This window comes from Lasioglossum baleicum, chromosome 2, assembly GCF_051020765.1.
Source record: "Lasioglossum baleicum chromosome 2, iyLasBale1, whole genome shotgun sequence".
NCBI classification, from domain to species: domain Eukaryota; kingdom Metazoa; phylum Arthropoda; class Insecta; order Hymenoptera; family Halictidae; genus Lasioglossum; species Lasioglossum baleicum.
In genome coordinates, this window is record NC_134930.1 from 16,265,297 (window position 1) to 16,279,870 (window position 14,574).

Consider the following 14,574-nt stretch of genomic DNA (forward strand, 5'->3'; position numbering starts at 1 on the left):
ATCTGGAATTCAAGCTTCTTCATGGTCTTCATCTCTTCTTTCTCATCAAATCAATTTTATCTATTAACACATTATATCGTAACTTTTAAAAGTCTATCGTCCATCGCGAAAGACGTCCACATTTTCATCATCTCTCTTTGCTGTTGATGCTCAAGTCTCTTTCTCTCTTTTGAACCTTCTTTTCATCATCTTCGTTCTTTGTACTCGTTTCTTCGTGCTCTTCATTTTCTTCTTCATCTTCTTCGTTCTCTTCATCTTCTTCATTAGCTGCCGCTGCTCCCCGAGTGCCCACTCTTCCGAAGTTCTCCATTCCCAATTCTATCTCTGGTTTCCACCGCAGTCGCTGACAGACATCTTCGACACTTCTCGATCTTCATCGTCGAGCTCTGTTCATCCCGTTGACAGTGAACCCGCGCGAGTGTGTGTCTACCTTGGTGGTGGCTAGTCAGTGTCGGTTCGATGTTCGGCTTGGGAAGCAGGAAGGTGCTCAAATACTCGGCCATCGACACGTCCCTCTCCATCGACGTCGAGGACACCGTCACGTGCTTCTGCAGGTCAGTCTTCGACTACTCGCTCGTATCTTCTATCAATCTACCAATTAGCTTCCAACTGTTAAGCGAGAGACTATCTAACATAGTTAGATTTCCCCCATATAGAAGAGTCTATGGAGAAGATAACGAGATAGAACGCAACATGTTTTCCCCCATAGAGAAGTAGATAATCATGTGTTCTATGGAACGATGAGCGCACCGCGACTTTCTCCGTGAGAAAGGCGAAGTCTGATCCGCGCGCGGAGAGATTTCAACGCGTGTCAGCGTTTCGTGGAAACGGGATTTTATGTTCGCATAGAATTTCCAACATTGGCACCACGTATAACAAGACCACCAAGAATTGCTGTACCATTATTCACAATAGTGTTTACATTGTTCGTATCTAATCAATTACTACACACATGTATGTATTGTATGAGATATTATATCAATTTTAAATTCACAAAATGAAAAGAATCATATACAATGAAATTATTCTAGGTCGAGAGAAATGTTTAATTTTCAAGTTAACAAAGTTTTCCGACTGCAAAGAGTTAAATATTGAACAAATACAGCCTACACATTGCAAACGTTCATATTTTTTATCTCTTTAATTTTCAAACAACCTTCACCAGGCGAAAAAGTGTTATTAACGATGATAAACTAAAATTAATGACTAACTACATATTGAGAGTTTGCAGTTGTCGCATTTGCAATCGTTGTTGTGGTATCAACTTAATTTCACTCGAGTAGAAATACAATGAGAGCATTTTGGTGGAAGTCCACATTCATCACGTTGTCCTAACACATATGCAATGATTTTCATTGTAAATTTTATCTGATGTAGAAGAAGAAACGAACAATTTATTAAACCACGAGAGTTATTGCATCTCGTGCAGTTGTGCATTTGCAATTCTCATTAACAATTCCGTCTAATTTTATCCGTGCAGAAGTACACGTACAACGAATGATTTGTTAAGTCTTCAAGGTTTGCGTTTCACGTGTTAGAACTTTCGTCGCGAATTCTATCTGATAGAGAAGAGAAACCGAATAATAATAATCCTGAATGTTCATTGTATTTGTCGCGCTCATACACTCGTAACTTGCATCTCGACTGTTATCTGATAAGAAACAAGATGATCAATTTATTAAGCCTTGGAACTTTATAGCTGTTATACTTGACGCACACTCGTGCACGCCATAAATGCACGACATCCGCAGTCTAATTATTACAGCCAGCTGGACTGCAGATATTTCGGTATATTTCCATAATTTACCATTAACAAAATTACCTGAAATTACCGTGAACAATAAAACGCTAGTGTCATTACGTATCCAAATTTTTCTTCAACACTTTTTGCACAGATTTTCATAATTTACTAACCACGATGTAAATTGCAATAATTAATTTCATTACACGTTCCTCCCTCCACTCGTTAATTATTCCCGTCTAAAATGGCGACCGGGACAATTACAGCTACTGATACACCGGGGATTGCAATGCAACTTTTTACAATAATTTTAGCGAAGTAATTGGACCTTCAAAATGCAATTTAATTAAGTTATACTTAATATTCATCTTTATCGTTGTAAATAGAAATATGTAGTGCATTATAAAATTCAGAGATAGTTACACAGTAAATAATTATTCGAATGAATAGTTTAAATATATTTAATTTAATTTAATTGTTCTGCATCTTTATCACAAGTATATAAAATCCACAGTTCTGTAATTTGTGATAAGTCGATCGATCAGCCGCATTTTCGCCCGACCATGTTTCGTGCTTAATAAACATAATTTGCATAGAATCCGGCACAGTTTTCCCCGGCGAGCAATTTCGTTATCCCAGATTTCTAATAATTAGAGAATCTCGCCGAGATTGTTAGCCGCGAGCGACGGTTTCGCAGCTCCTCTTTGATTCGATTAATTGTATTCGGACTCGTGTCACGTTAATCAACAGGTGATTTAGTTGTTCCGTGCGACTAGGAATAGGTTGTGCGCGACGCCGCGTTAATTAGTCTGCAAACAATGTCTCGGGGATTATCATATAGATTGTTTTCACAGATGACAACATTCCACCTTGACTTTTTCGATTAGGCCGATAACGATAACGGAAGATAACTGCGTCGACGGCGTATTTCGTTTCTGTCGATCGCGACTCGTAGAACGTAAGCTGCTTTCGATGAACACGTTCGTTAACGATGCGGTTTTCATTCGGTGGATTAATGAGTTCTAATTAAGAACAGACGGCTAATACAAATATTCTAATGAGAATACTCTCTCGATCTTCTGTGGGCTTGAAGTATTAAACTAACGAGGCTCGTTAATAAGTTTTGAATAACAATCAAATTTTACTTAGTGAAAGAGGAGATTCTCCCGAGTATTATATTGATAATTAATTAGACATTGTATTGCAATTTTGAACCATTTCCTGAACCAGAATTATTAAAATTTGCAAATTAGCAGTTGACACCTTGAATACCATCAATTTCTCTCCGAATAAAATTTGTTTTTGTGTTCTCTAAACATTGAGAAATGAAATTGTAAAATGTACTAGTTCTTTTTTCAAAAAATTTCCAAAAGCCCTTGTATTATAACATTTCTAAACAAAATCACAATTTCTCCAAATAAAAAATACTTTCATATTCTCTAAACATTGATAAATGCAACTGCAGAATTTGAAATTAATATATCTGTCACTTTTGTTTAAAAAAATTCTGAAAAGTGACATTGGTCAACCAAGAAGAGTCTGTTTAATGAAACCTGTTAAAGTCACAAATAAGCAGTGGCAGCTTCGGACAGAATCGTAATTTCTTGAAACAAAAAATATTGTTACATTCTCTAAACATTGGCGAACACGAGCATAAAATGAAAAATTGATTTGCCTGATAGTTTCGCGTATTAAAATTCCTGAAGATCGATTTCGTTCGTCGAAGCGGGAGCTGCTGTTTGCAACATTTTGGAGTCATTCGCTCGCTCGATAAGACTTCAATTCCAGCGTCGGCCGATTGTTTGCATATTGTCTCAGCTCTCGCGTCGAAAATGGTGGCCGTCTGTTATCAGTTTGTGCAAACAATGCTCGATGGAACGAGCGCGTAGCGTCGCGCCGCGCCGAACACAATCGAATGCTGCCTCGTTTAACACCGTCTTCAACCTAAGTAGACCTTCGCCAACAGAGAACCATTATTTAGCGAGATAATTGCCGGCCGGAATCATTGTTTCGCGTTTTCTTATTCATTAGGAACGGCGCATAAGTGGAATCGACTCGAGAACCGTATTGTCTGGTTTAGTGGACACTTGAACAGTCTGCTCTGGCTAGATTAATTGGCTGCCGGTGTCCTCGAGTGCAGCAACTCCGGCTTCCTAGTGTTCCTACAGCTTCTTTTTCCACTTCCTTATCGTGCTAGAACTTTCTGCGACTCGAACAATTGAAGAATCCTGCTGAAAGTACTTGAAGTGGCCTTCCCGTTCGATTCGCACATATCTTCGGCGATTTATCAGATCAAAGTTCAATTCTAGTTCAATTCAAGCTGAATTTAAGTTCAATTCAAGTTCAAGTTCAGTTATTTCTTTTCTACCAAAGATTAATTTTTCTCACTTCCATATGCAACGATAATTGTTGAATATCATGTTTCTATCGTTATAATTCAATAATTTCTATCGTAATAATTAAAACAGTCCTGTTTTCTTATTTTCGTCGTATATTATTGCAACTTTCTCACAGCACAGTTTCGGTACTCGATTTCATAGTACAGGAATGGTGAGAATTGAACTAGGTTCAGGAACAAACTAGTTAACAGAAAGTGAGTGAATTAAAATATCGAACGCACCTCCATTATAAACGGATCAACTCGTCGATTAGGAAAATCTAGAATGGCATTGAATGCAGCCTGCGTTCCCTGGCTCGCTACTTTCACAACGTTGTACATATTTCGCTGAACGCAGCTAAAAATGTGCGTTGATTCATGAACAACTATACCTACCTACTGCCGGTTGAAACTCTAGAAGCATTTGTTTTTTTAAATATTTTATATACATGAAATAATTATTGAATTATTCTCAGAGATACCTTCCACGCCAGTAGTATAGGAAAATAACTGCCACGTTCCTCCAATTTAATCTATTTAGCTCAAATTTTTACGAAGTACTGCTTAAACATTGCACAATAAGATGTATATATTGAATTTTTAAAGAAACAGTTTTCTAGATGAAAAAATTTTCAATACATAAAATAATTATTGAATTTTTCTCAAAGATACCTTCCACGCTAGTAGTATAGGAAAATAGTTGCCACGTCTCTCTAATTTAATCTACTTAGCTCAAATTTTTAGGAAGCACTACTTAAACATTGCACAATAAGATGTATATATTGAATTTTTAAAGAAACAGTTTTCTAGATGAAAAAATTTTCAATATATAAAATAATTATTGAATTTCTCCTATTTTACTTAAAGAGATACCCTTCCGCCAGTAGTATAGTAAAATGGCTGCCACGTCCTTCCAATTCAATCTACTTAGCTCAAATTTTTAGGAAGTATTATTTAAACATTGCACAATAAGATGTATATATTGATTTTTTAAAGAAACATAGTTTTCTACATGAAAAAAATGTTCAAATTCATTCTTTTTTTTTTATCGTTTATTTGAACTTGGTTTTCGAATTCATTCAAATTCTGTTTGGTTTGCGTGACAAGCAACGCAGAAAGTTCTTATATCGGGCGTAGTCGAGCGCATAAATCCGTGCAAAATTGGGTCGGTGCTTATGTTTTGAGCGACGTAGTACTGCTTTCAATTGCTCGGGACCCGAACAGTTACGATGCGGTTCCACTGTCCAGGCGAAAGCCGCCTCGTAGTAGAAACTCGGTAATTGCGTGCTCGTGGCAATCCCAAGGAAAATGGACGCTCGCATAATCAGCGGAACAAGGTGAATCTGCGTGTCTGAAATTGCTTGCGGAGACCCGGGGCTTGAATCGGAACCAAAGTCGTTCTCGGTCCTTGTTCCTTGAGTTTGAAACTCCTCCTTTGAACAGGTATCTATCACCGATTACGATTCGAAATAGAACTGAAAATATATTCTCGTTTCATTTCGATCGGGGACCAAAGTAGAGCCAAAAATCTATTTAGCCGGCAACGTTTGCTATTCGGTTTAGCGGAGATTTTGTATTTTTAGATTCGCCAAACACGCGCTGGACGTTCGACGAATATTTTTACGAGTGACCGAGGAATTTGCGAGACATCGTAGCAGATTTATGATCGTAGGGGAAAGAAGAGCGTTTAGTATGCTGCTCTGGAGCTTCTCGTTGACAGTCTGTTGTCTTCCGAGAGAATATCTGGCCGGGATCTAGTGAATTATTGTCTGCGAGAAGATTGAATGCTGTTTAACTTTTTCTACTGTACTGTGTTTTTTTCCATTGTATTTTTAAGTAGCGCGTTGGAAGCGCGTTTATTGTTCTCATTGTGATGGATATTTATGGAAATTTCCATTTTTCTACACAAATAGCAAGAACACAAACTATTCCTTTTATTTTTGCTGAAACCAAGGGGAAAACCCATTGTTCTTATCTTTACCGAGGCGATGGATGTTTATGCAAATTCTCATATTTATGCACAATCATTGTCAGAATAATGCTTCTATTATTTTTTCTTTCTATTTCTACGAAATATGTTGAAAGCAATGAAACTTTGAACGTTCATGCAAATTCGTACTTTTGAACACAAATATCAAGAATTCGAAGTTTCAATCCGTTTTAATAATGTTTTATGGGGAATAATATGTTTAATAGGTTTTAAATTCTTCTGTTTTTATTGTTTAGAATTACGCCTATTCATTTTTCCCATAAATTTATAAGATCCGCCGTCTAATTAATTAAGTTTCTTACAGTGTGAATGATGAATTATTCTAATGTAAATTTTTTTACGTCATTCGGAGCCGCTGGAAGCTGAACAACATGCAGCAACTAGCTCAAGCTTTACAGTGACTATGAATCACGCTTTGGAAATCAGTATGCGCATAAACGTCAGCGGCAGTCTAATAATGCAAGCCTTTTGGGGGCGTGAGATATAGTTTAATTTGCATTTAAATAAATTCTAACCTGAACGGCTAGAGCCTTCTGTCATTTATCGGCACGCGATTTACATTGTAAAGCGTATGCGGTCGGACGTGTCCGCGGAACCATCGTAAGAATTCGAAGACTGCAACGAGCACGGTTGTTCGATGGAGTGCATCGATCGTTGCAGTTCAATAGACCGATGATTATTCGTCATTCACCGTGCGCGTAATGTTTCACATTCGAATCTCCGTAACTATCGTTGCATTCCGCTGTATGCACCTCTTGAACGCGTTCAAGTGTCCCTTTTCAATTTTTTACTGCACTGCACGGATCATGCTATGTTTAGAAACGTTGCACATCTTTTTCAACTTCTTCTTTCCCATTCGTTTCTGTGAATATTCAAAATGTGCTGTAAAAATGTAATTATTCAATTAAATTATACTTGACATTATAGCGAAATTGCATATAAATCAACAAGTTCTACAATGTACCTACAATCTGAAAAAGATTAATATTCAAAATAAGATGCAACTATCATAATAATATAAGCGTGGTCACACATCGGATGACTTCAATATAAAATCGGCAATTTTAAGTTCAGGAATTTTTAAAACATCGATTTTGCAGTCATGAATTCGGAAAAAATTCACAACGGTGTGTGCTATTAGGTAGAATGTTCATGATTTTTTTCGCAATTTTTTGTTGAGGAGAACAGAAGAAATAATTCATTAAAACCATATATTCACCGTACAACTATCCTTAATATAAAATCGTCAATCTCAAGTTTCAGGAATTTAAAAAAAATCGATTTTGCAGTCATGAATTCGGAAAAAATTCACAACGGTGTGTGCTATTAGGTAGAATGTTCATGATTTTTTTCGCAATTTTTTGTTGAGGAGAACAGAAGAAATAATTCATTAAAATCATATGTTCAACGTACAAGTCAACTACCCTTAATATAAAATCATCAATTTCAAGTTTCAGGAATGTTTTAAAAATCGATTTTACAGTCAAAAATTTGGAAAAAATTCACAATGGTGTATGCTTATAGGTATAATGTTCATGAATTTTTTCGCAAAGTTGTGACAGCATATATTCATTCTATAACTACTCTTGTGGCTCGGAGAAGCGATCAGCAGAGCCATCATACTTTGTGTTGTCCTCCGCAAGGAAACTGACAGAGTTAGGTTTCTTTTTGATCGAACCTTGTATACGAAGCCAGTCGCTCAGCTTGCTATTCTCCTTTGATGATTTCAGCACACGGATTCAAGGCCGACGTCGAGAATCGTTCGCTTGCAGAAATCCCGGAAAACGCTTTGTGTACTCGGCGCAACGATACTCTTTTTATTCCTCGCTCGTCCTGTAATTTACGAAACACGCTCGCGCGAATTACGCAACACAATTCTCTCTCTCTCTCCGTGTTTTTTTTTATAATTCTGACGCGATGTGTTTAGTTCCAGCACGAGATAGTGCTGCGTGACGGCACACGCGCAACAATAATATTTTCCGCCGCGGATTTCTCTTTTCGTCACTTGTAAAGGCAACAAATAAAAGGAGCCAGTCGTCCCATAAATAATACGATTGTTTTCACATTTTTTTTAAAGGTCCGGATTATGAATCGCAGAAAACAATTGCAATTGTCTTGCGTGTAAAATTGAAGACATTGAATTTTTTTGATTTCTTAAAATTATTGATGGAATTTTCATTTAACGCGTTTAAGAAAATTGCCGAAGTTGTTTACACTTCACTTAAATTCTAAAATGATTTGTCTCCCCAGTTTTGGTAACTGTAAATAAATAAAATCAATTTCAGTAGCTTGTCGATTTTATGCATTCACGAGAAAAATGAGTAGGAGCAATTTGAAGCAGTAGAAAAGTTTTTAAAATCATTAAAGGAAGCAAGAAATTTCAGAAACAATTTTTACTTTGCATAGAAACTCGCGGTCGACTCATAAACATTATTTTTTTCGTCTAATCTGAATTAGGCTCATTCACTGGACAGGTCAGGTTGTAAATGAGGAATTTTCGCGTCGATTTTGCTATATCTAAATTGGATCTCTTTGTTCGGTCTCGTTTAATCTCCACCGTGAAAGGGTTGAAGGGGACGAGTCTCCGGCGAGGATGAGCTATTAAGGAGTTTATGTTCGTCTTAGCAGCATGGTGTGACGGGTTCGCGGGAACCATACCTTCGCGAGCATAAACGAGCACGAGAGCGAATGCTCGTTTTTGGAGTGGCGCCATAGGCGGCCTGAAACGTCGGACAATAACCGGTCTGCGTTCCGAAAAAACGACTAGCGATCATGCTCCGAACTAACGGGTGACTTTTAGACTGCATTTCCCTCACTATTACTTCACTCTTCATTTTCTTCCTGCGTTGGAAAATGGTTAGGCACGTACCACACCTGGAAAATGGCCAGTAACTCGTTAACACGCTTTGTAAACTCGAAATTATTTCTAACATATTTTCTGGAAAGTTTTGTCTAACGCTAGATTGATGGACAACTAAAAGTTACTATTTTAAATTAGTTTGGAAAAGCGAGGGTGCGTTTTATTGTAGTATAACAATTTTCGGACAAAACATGTTTTTAACAGACTTTATTTTTAAATATGTACATTGTGCAATTTATTGAAATTTTTCTAAAGGAAAATCATTAAAAACACAGATAAAGAAATATTATTAAAAGCATTCTGAAAATGCAAAACAACATTGCTCACAATATGTTCACTGTGAAAGAAATCTTCTTAAACAAATATAAAAATGTAAGAAAATATTGCACACGATGTGCTCGCTCTAAAAGAAATTGTCTTGAAAGCGATATGAAAATGTACAAAAATATTGTACACAATTTCAATATAAAAAATCAGTGAATACAAATGAGAGAGGAAGTGACACCTCGGTTGAAAGAATCAGTCGTCGGATGAGGGTGCTAATTTCTCGGTTAATCGCGTCGCGCGGCTCGTTTCTAAAACGAAGTTTCCTTGTTTCCCATTTCGTCGCGGAGCAATTAACGCGTCGCGTCGTCGGCCGTCCAATAATAACCGCGGGATCGACGCAAGAGACACCGTCGCAAAATGTTTGCCACGTTTCCTCCTCTTCCGGGACGCTGAAAACGGTGCGGGCATTAAGGTTAAGTCAATGTTTGAGTTTCAAGGAGTCGTCTCGTTCGTTGGAACGTCACGCCCTCGTAATAAGAATCCCTGTCGAATACCGTGTACGTAAGTCGTCCCTCGACATTCGGGAATCACGGTTTCCGAAACACAAATTCGAGAAGCATTTCTTCTGGAAAAATTAGTGGAGTTTGATTTCAATCGGCTATATGACTATGTCATTCAGAAGTACATTGTGCGGTGATTTTTTCACGCGGCAAAATTTTTAACCTACGCAAGATAATGCTTCAGCTTCAGATTTTTTAAAAAGAATTTTTATCAGTGACCATAACTATTATAACCAAAAAGAAAGAAACTAAAGTCATAGAATAACAAGTATTTCATCGAACACAGAATCGTATTGGTTGCAAATAAGGATTATAAGTAACCGAAAATTTGTCCTCTTATTGGTAAATGTTATCGTTATTCTTTATCCAAAATTTATTAAAAACGAGGCTATTTACGAAATTCATTTGTCGTGTTCTAAGAGACCCCACCTTACTATTTCTGCGTTATTAGACCTTACCTTGCGAGGCTTAAGAATGCTATTTTCTTATTTGCAGTTCACATTTTTTACTTGTTTGTTCTAGACCGAATTTTTTCTGAAAAAAAATTGGTGGGCTTTGATTTTATGCGACTACATTAAAGTCTCGATCTAATTGTAAGCCGGATCGTCGGGTCCGTGCACCGACATAGATCGTGTAAATTGGATATTTAATTTCCCCTCTTCTAATTGTAGGATCTTAACCGCTGTAGAGCTCGAAGCGATGCGACCTTGGTGTTGCCCTTAACACAGAAAGACTCGGAGATGATATCCGGTGTTTGCGTGGCCCAGTTTACTGTACCCGGGTCTACGGTCGCTCTTCCAGTGGCTAGGATCGTTTTCATACGGTATATCCTGCCACTGATCGCGAGGAAATCGATCATGATCTATAGAAAACACATTCGAGTTTATTTGTGGTCGAAGAGTTATAACTAGACTGCGGATCTTTATGCAAAATAAAAAATGTTTGCATAGATTGCAGGACACAGGAGCCAAATAAAAGTTGTATTCTTCTTTTAATTATCCTATTAAGCTGAAACTGATACGTTGATGTCCTTAAATAGTTTTAACACGTCCACTTCTTTAAATTGTACGCGTCCATTTTTGTCATAAATGCATAAAATCCGCGGTCTAGTTATAACTTCGGAATTTTTTACCGGCAAACCGAGAAATCTTTTGATATTAGACTTTGGTGGACGCTTTTGGTTACGTTTGAGGAAAGTACAGAAACTTTTCCATTCCAACATTTGTGCCACACTAAGGTACAGTGGACATTTAATTCTATTATATTAAAAATCTAGTTTTTAAATCGCGTGCGGTGAATATAAATGCCTGCCATTAAATCGACGTATTTCCAGAAAAGTTGTAATCGAAAGTACAGATTTCCTTTCGTGCTTAAATGTAAAACATAATTCTGCTTCCTGTCGCTAGATGCAATCTTGACGCACAGCGATTGCCCAAATCAATATTAAATCCCATTACAGAATTTGCCTACCACGCTAACGTTCGAAAATGTGTACCAACCAGAAACGGCGAGGAGACCCCGGCAGCCTGGCCTATTATACCACACAATAAATTGGCGTTAAGCATCGCGAGTGGGTACATAGTTCCAGAGAATGTCGGGAAATCGTGGCGAATTCAGGCGGAGTCGCCGGGGGCTGTTTAAAAACCCGACCCGAATCTTTTATGATCGCATTAACGTTAAGAGGCCGCGATTTCCATCAGGTTCGTTGAAATATTGTCTCGCCCGACAGAAAGAGCAAATTTTCCCGGGTAGTTAATTCCTCGGCCTTGAAGTTTTCGAGAAAATTTCGCCGGCCAGGTATCATTTCCTCGGCTCTAACAGAAAGAAGTCGAGTGAAATGGAGGGTCTTCGTTCTCGGTCGCCGCCGTGCGAGCCGACGAAAAGGGTGCTCGGCTTAATTAACCGCTTCGTCTGCATTTCGAAATTAATTTTAGCCAGAAGCGGTCAACTTGTTCGTCTCTCAATTGTCTCTCAGACCTGAACATTCTCCGCTCTCTCTTTCTCTACCTGTCTCTCTGATTTTATTTCCCTATCTTTCTTCTTCTCTCTTCCGCTTTCTGGTTTGTGCGATTCGAACCAGCCACCGGAAGTGGACACCTTCTTTTCGGGGTCTTTTGTTCAAGGGAAACCGAGGACCGAGCGTCTTGAGGGTTTTCGACGTCCCTTGAAAATCTCCTCTTGGCTGTCCCGCGGCGATTAAGAACGTTTTCGGCGCGCCCTTAAGGGGGAATTTCTTTTTCCTGCTGGAAATTCTGGATTTCCTCCGCAGGCCTTTGTTAAGGTAACGAGGAAAATAATTTAATTAGGAATTAGGTGGTGGAATTAATTTCGAATTTTACACCGATACTTATTTTGTGCGCACTTAAGGAGGGAAGTCCTTGATTGCGAGGAAATTATGGATTCCTTGCGGAATTTTTATTGATGCAACGAGACAAGGTTAATTAACTAGAAACTGTGGACATCTAGGTATTACTTCCGATGTGCTCTTAAGGGGGAATTTTAGTTTTCTGCTAGAAACTCTACATTTTCTCCGCAAGCTTTATTAAGGTAACGAGGAATATAATTAAATTAGGAAGTTTGTTAGGAATTCTGTGGTGAAATTAATTTTGAATTTAATATCGATACTTATTTTGTGCGCTCAAGGGAGGAGTCCTTGATTGCTGAGGAAATTATGAACTTCTTTCGGAATTCTTATTGATGCTACGACAAGGTTAATTGACTAGGAATTGTGTACAGGCCTTGCTTCGGAAATTTTATTTTTCTGATGGGAGAATTGTGTATTTCCTTGGTAATCTTTACCACGAGAATGTCTGTACAAAATTCAACATAAGCCGACTAGGTAAAGATTAACGTAAAATAATATTTAAACTTTGCTGTCTATTTGTAATTTCCTGATGAGGATTGATGTTTTATTCCCCATCGACCCAGCATTTTAGGACATGTCCTCTCTATCCACTTTATCCACTTTATCTGGGACGTCCTTCGCGTGTTCCTCGAAGGACACGTGTCCCGTCCACAGCTCGAAGGAGGTTTCCACCCTCTGGGACAACCGGAAGTCCATTAATCGGCTCGAGTTACGCGAGTTTCGCGGTACCATCATTTTTCGTCCCATGTGGAACAAGACTCGGGGAACGCCCCGAACGAAAAGGTTTCATGTGCGCTCTCTTTGTCAGCCGGTGGCAAAAGCGCGGTCTCAAAAGTGTGGACCGCCTGAACAACCCTTCTGCCTCCCGTCGAGACAAAGGAGAGAACGATTTTTCAGAATGGACCCGGTTTGTGTGCCGCGAAAGAACCGTGGCTCCCACCATTGCTTCAGAACATAACCACTACGTTTTTTTGGGGATGACAATATTTCTGTTTTTCATTATTGGGCTGCGAACTTCATGCATTTATAGTCAACATGAGCAGATAGAGTGTTAAACACAGTGAAGACATTCAAAGAATTTGAAGATACAAATAATTAAATAGATTACAATATTTTCACAAAGAAGAACATCGATTTTTTCATGTTGTTACGTCAGTCTCTTAACCCTTTGCCCATTGATTTTTCACTAGTATTTTAAAACAATAAGTAATCAAAACTGTTTGAAATAAGTAGCAGTCAAGGAACTTAAAATAGTAGGGAGTAGTTAGGAACAAAATTTAAAAAGAATTCGGAGTGCAAAGAGTTAACCCCTTGCCCTACAATATCGTGTCAGACTCGTGATGAAGATCCTGAACAGAGTCTAATAAATATGTATATTATTAATTTCCTTTAAACCGAGATGAAATTCTATATTGGTTTCGTCAATGTATAGTTATTGGAGAACATGTAGGCATGCAATAGATATAAATTTTCTCCTGCTTTAGGAAATTACGAACTACAAAGAAACTTCTAATCACTGAAACTGTAAAATAAATCGTAGGGCAAGGGATTAATTCAAGCATTTCCACCCGTTCCACCTCTGTCAGGCGAAAACTATAACGGAAGTAAAAGGTGTGGGACGGTGCCGGGATGTCCGTCGGTGCGTCAGCTTCGCAGAACGGGGTCGAAAATGGCGTAGGGAGCAGCTAATGGCCGCGTAGGATGCTCGAGTAAACAAACCTAGGAAAAGTTGGTCGCTCGGAGAAAGCTTGCGAAGGAGAGTCAGCGAAGTTCGACGAGATAGAACGAGAAGATGTGATAGAGAAGCTGTGCTGGGCGCCTTTCGGGCGGCGTTTCCCGGCACCATCGATCGCATCCTTGGTGTAATCCTGCCTGCGAGGAGGAGAGGACGACTGTCGGAGGCTGGCGCCAATCTTCGCAGCGCCGGCTCCAGCTTGCCTCGTCTCCTCGCGCCGGGAAATGCTCGATTGTCTGGATAATTACATAGTTAAAGCCCCGGGACTCTCGCCTGCGCCTCCCGGCTGGTCATCGTCCTCTGCAAAGGCTGATCCTTCTCGCGAAACATGATTTATACACGGTTAGGCTCTCTCGCGGACCAACGCCAAATTTATCGCCGACTCTCTCGATCCTGATCGCCAGGAATGATCGCGACCATACTAAATATTAGGATCGACGCTATCGCTGCGAACGTTTACTTTTTCTGTGGACACTTCTGATGATGCATGGCCTTCTGGAATCTCGCTTGCCAAGTTTCGTGGTGGCTTGATGGAAGCAACATTTTCAGTGTACAGACGACCTCGTGTACACAGCGCGATAGCTACCTTGTCATACTCCAATCTGTGCTTTTAGATTCATGGTTGTCAATTTTGATGATGGCTCACTTGATAAGGGTGTCCCTTGGAAGCCCTTTTCTC

General features: G+C 38.9%; 1 protein-coding gene across 6 annotated transcripts in view; it reads left to right on the top strand.

Moving 5' to 3' along the window:
- Positions 1-14,574, top strand: part of Mob2 (MOB kinase activator 2) — an 86,169-nt gene that overhangs the window by 20,767 nt on the left and 50,828 nt on the right. Inside the window, exon 2 of one of the 6 annotated variants that reach the window (XM_076447069.1) lies at positions 341-554. The exons of 4 other annotated variants lie outside the window; for them this stretch is intronic. In XM_076447069.1, the coding sequence (XP_076303184.1) occupies positions 460-554 (95 nt within the window). In that variant the 5' untranslated portion in view covers positions 341-459. Of the gene's footprint in view, positions 1-340; positions 555-14,574 lie in introns of those variants that run through there. One more of the 6 variants, XM_076447071.1, reaches the window with a different exon arrangement.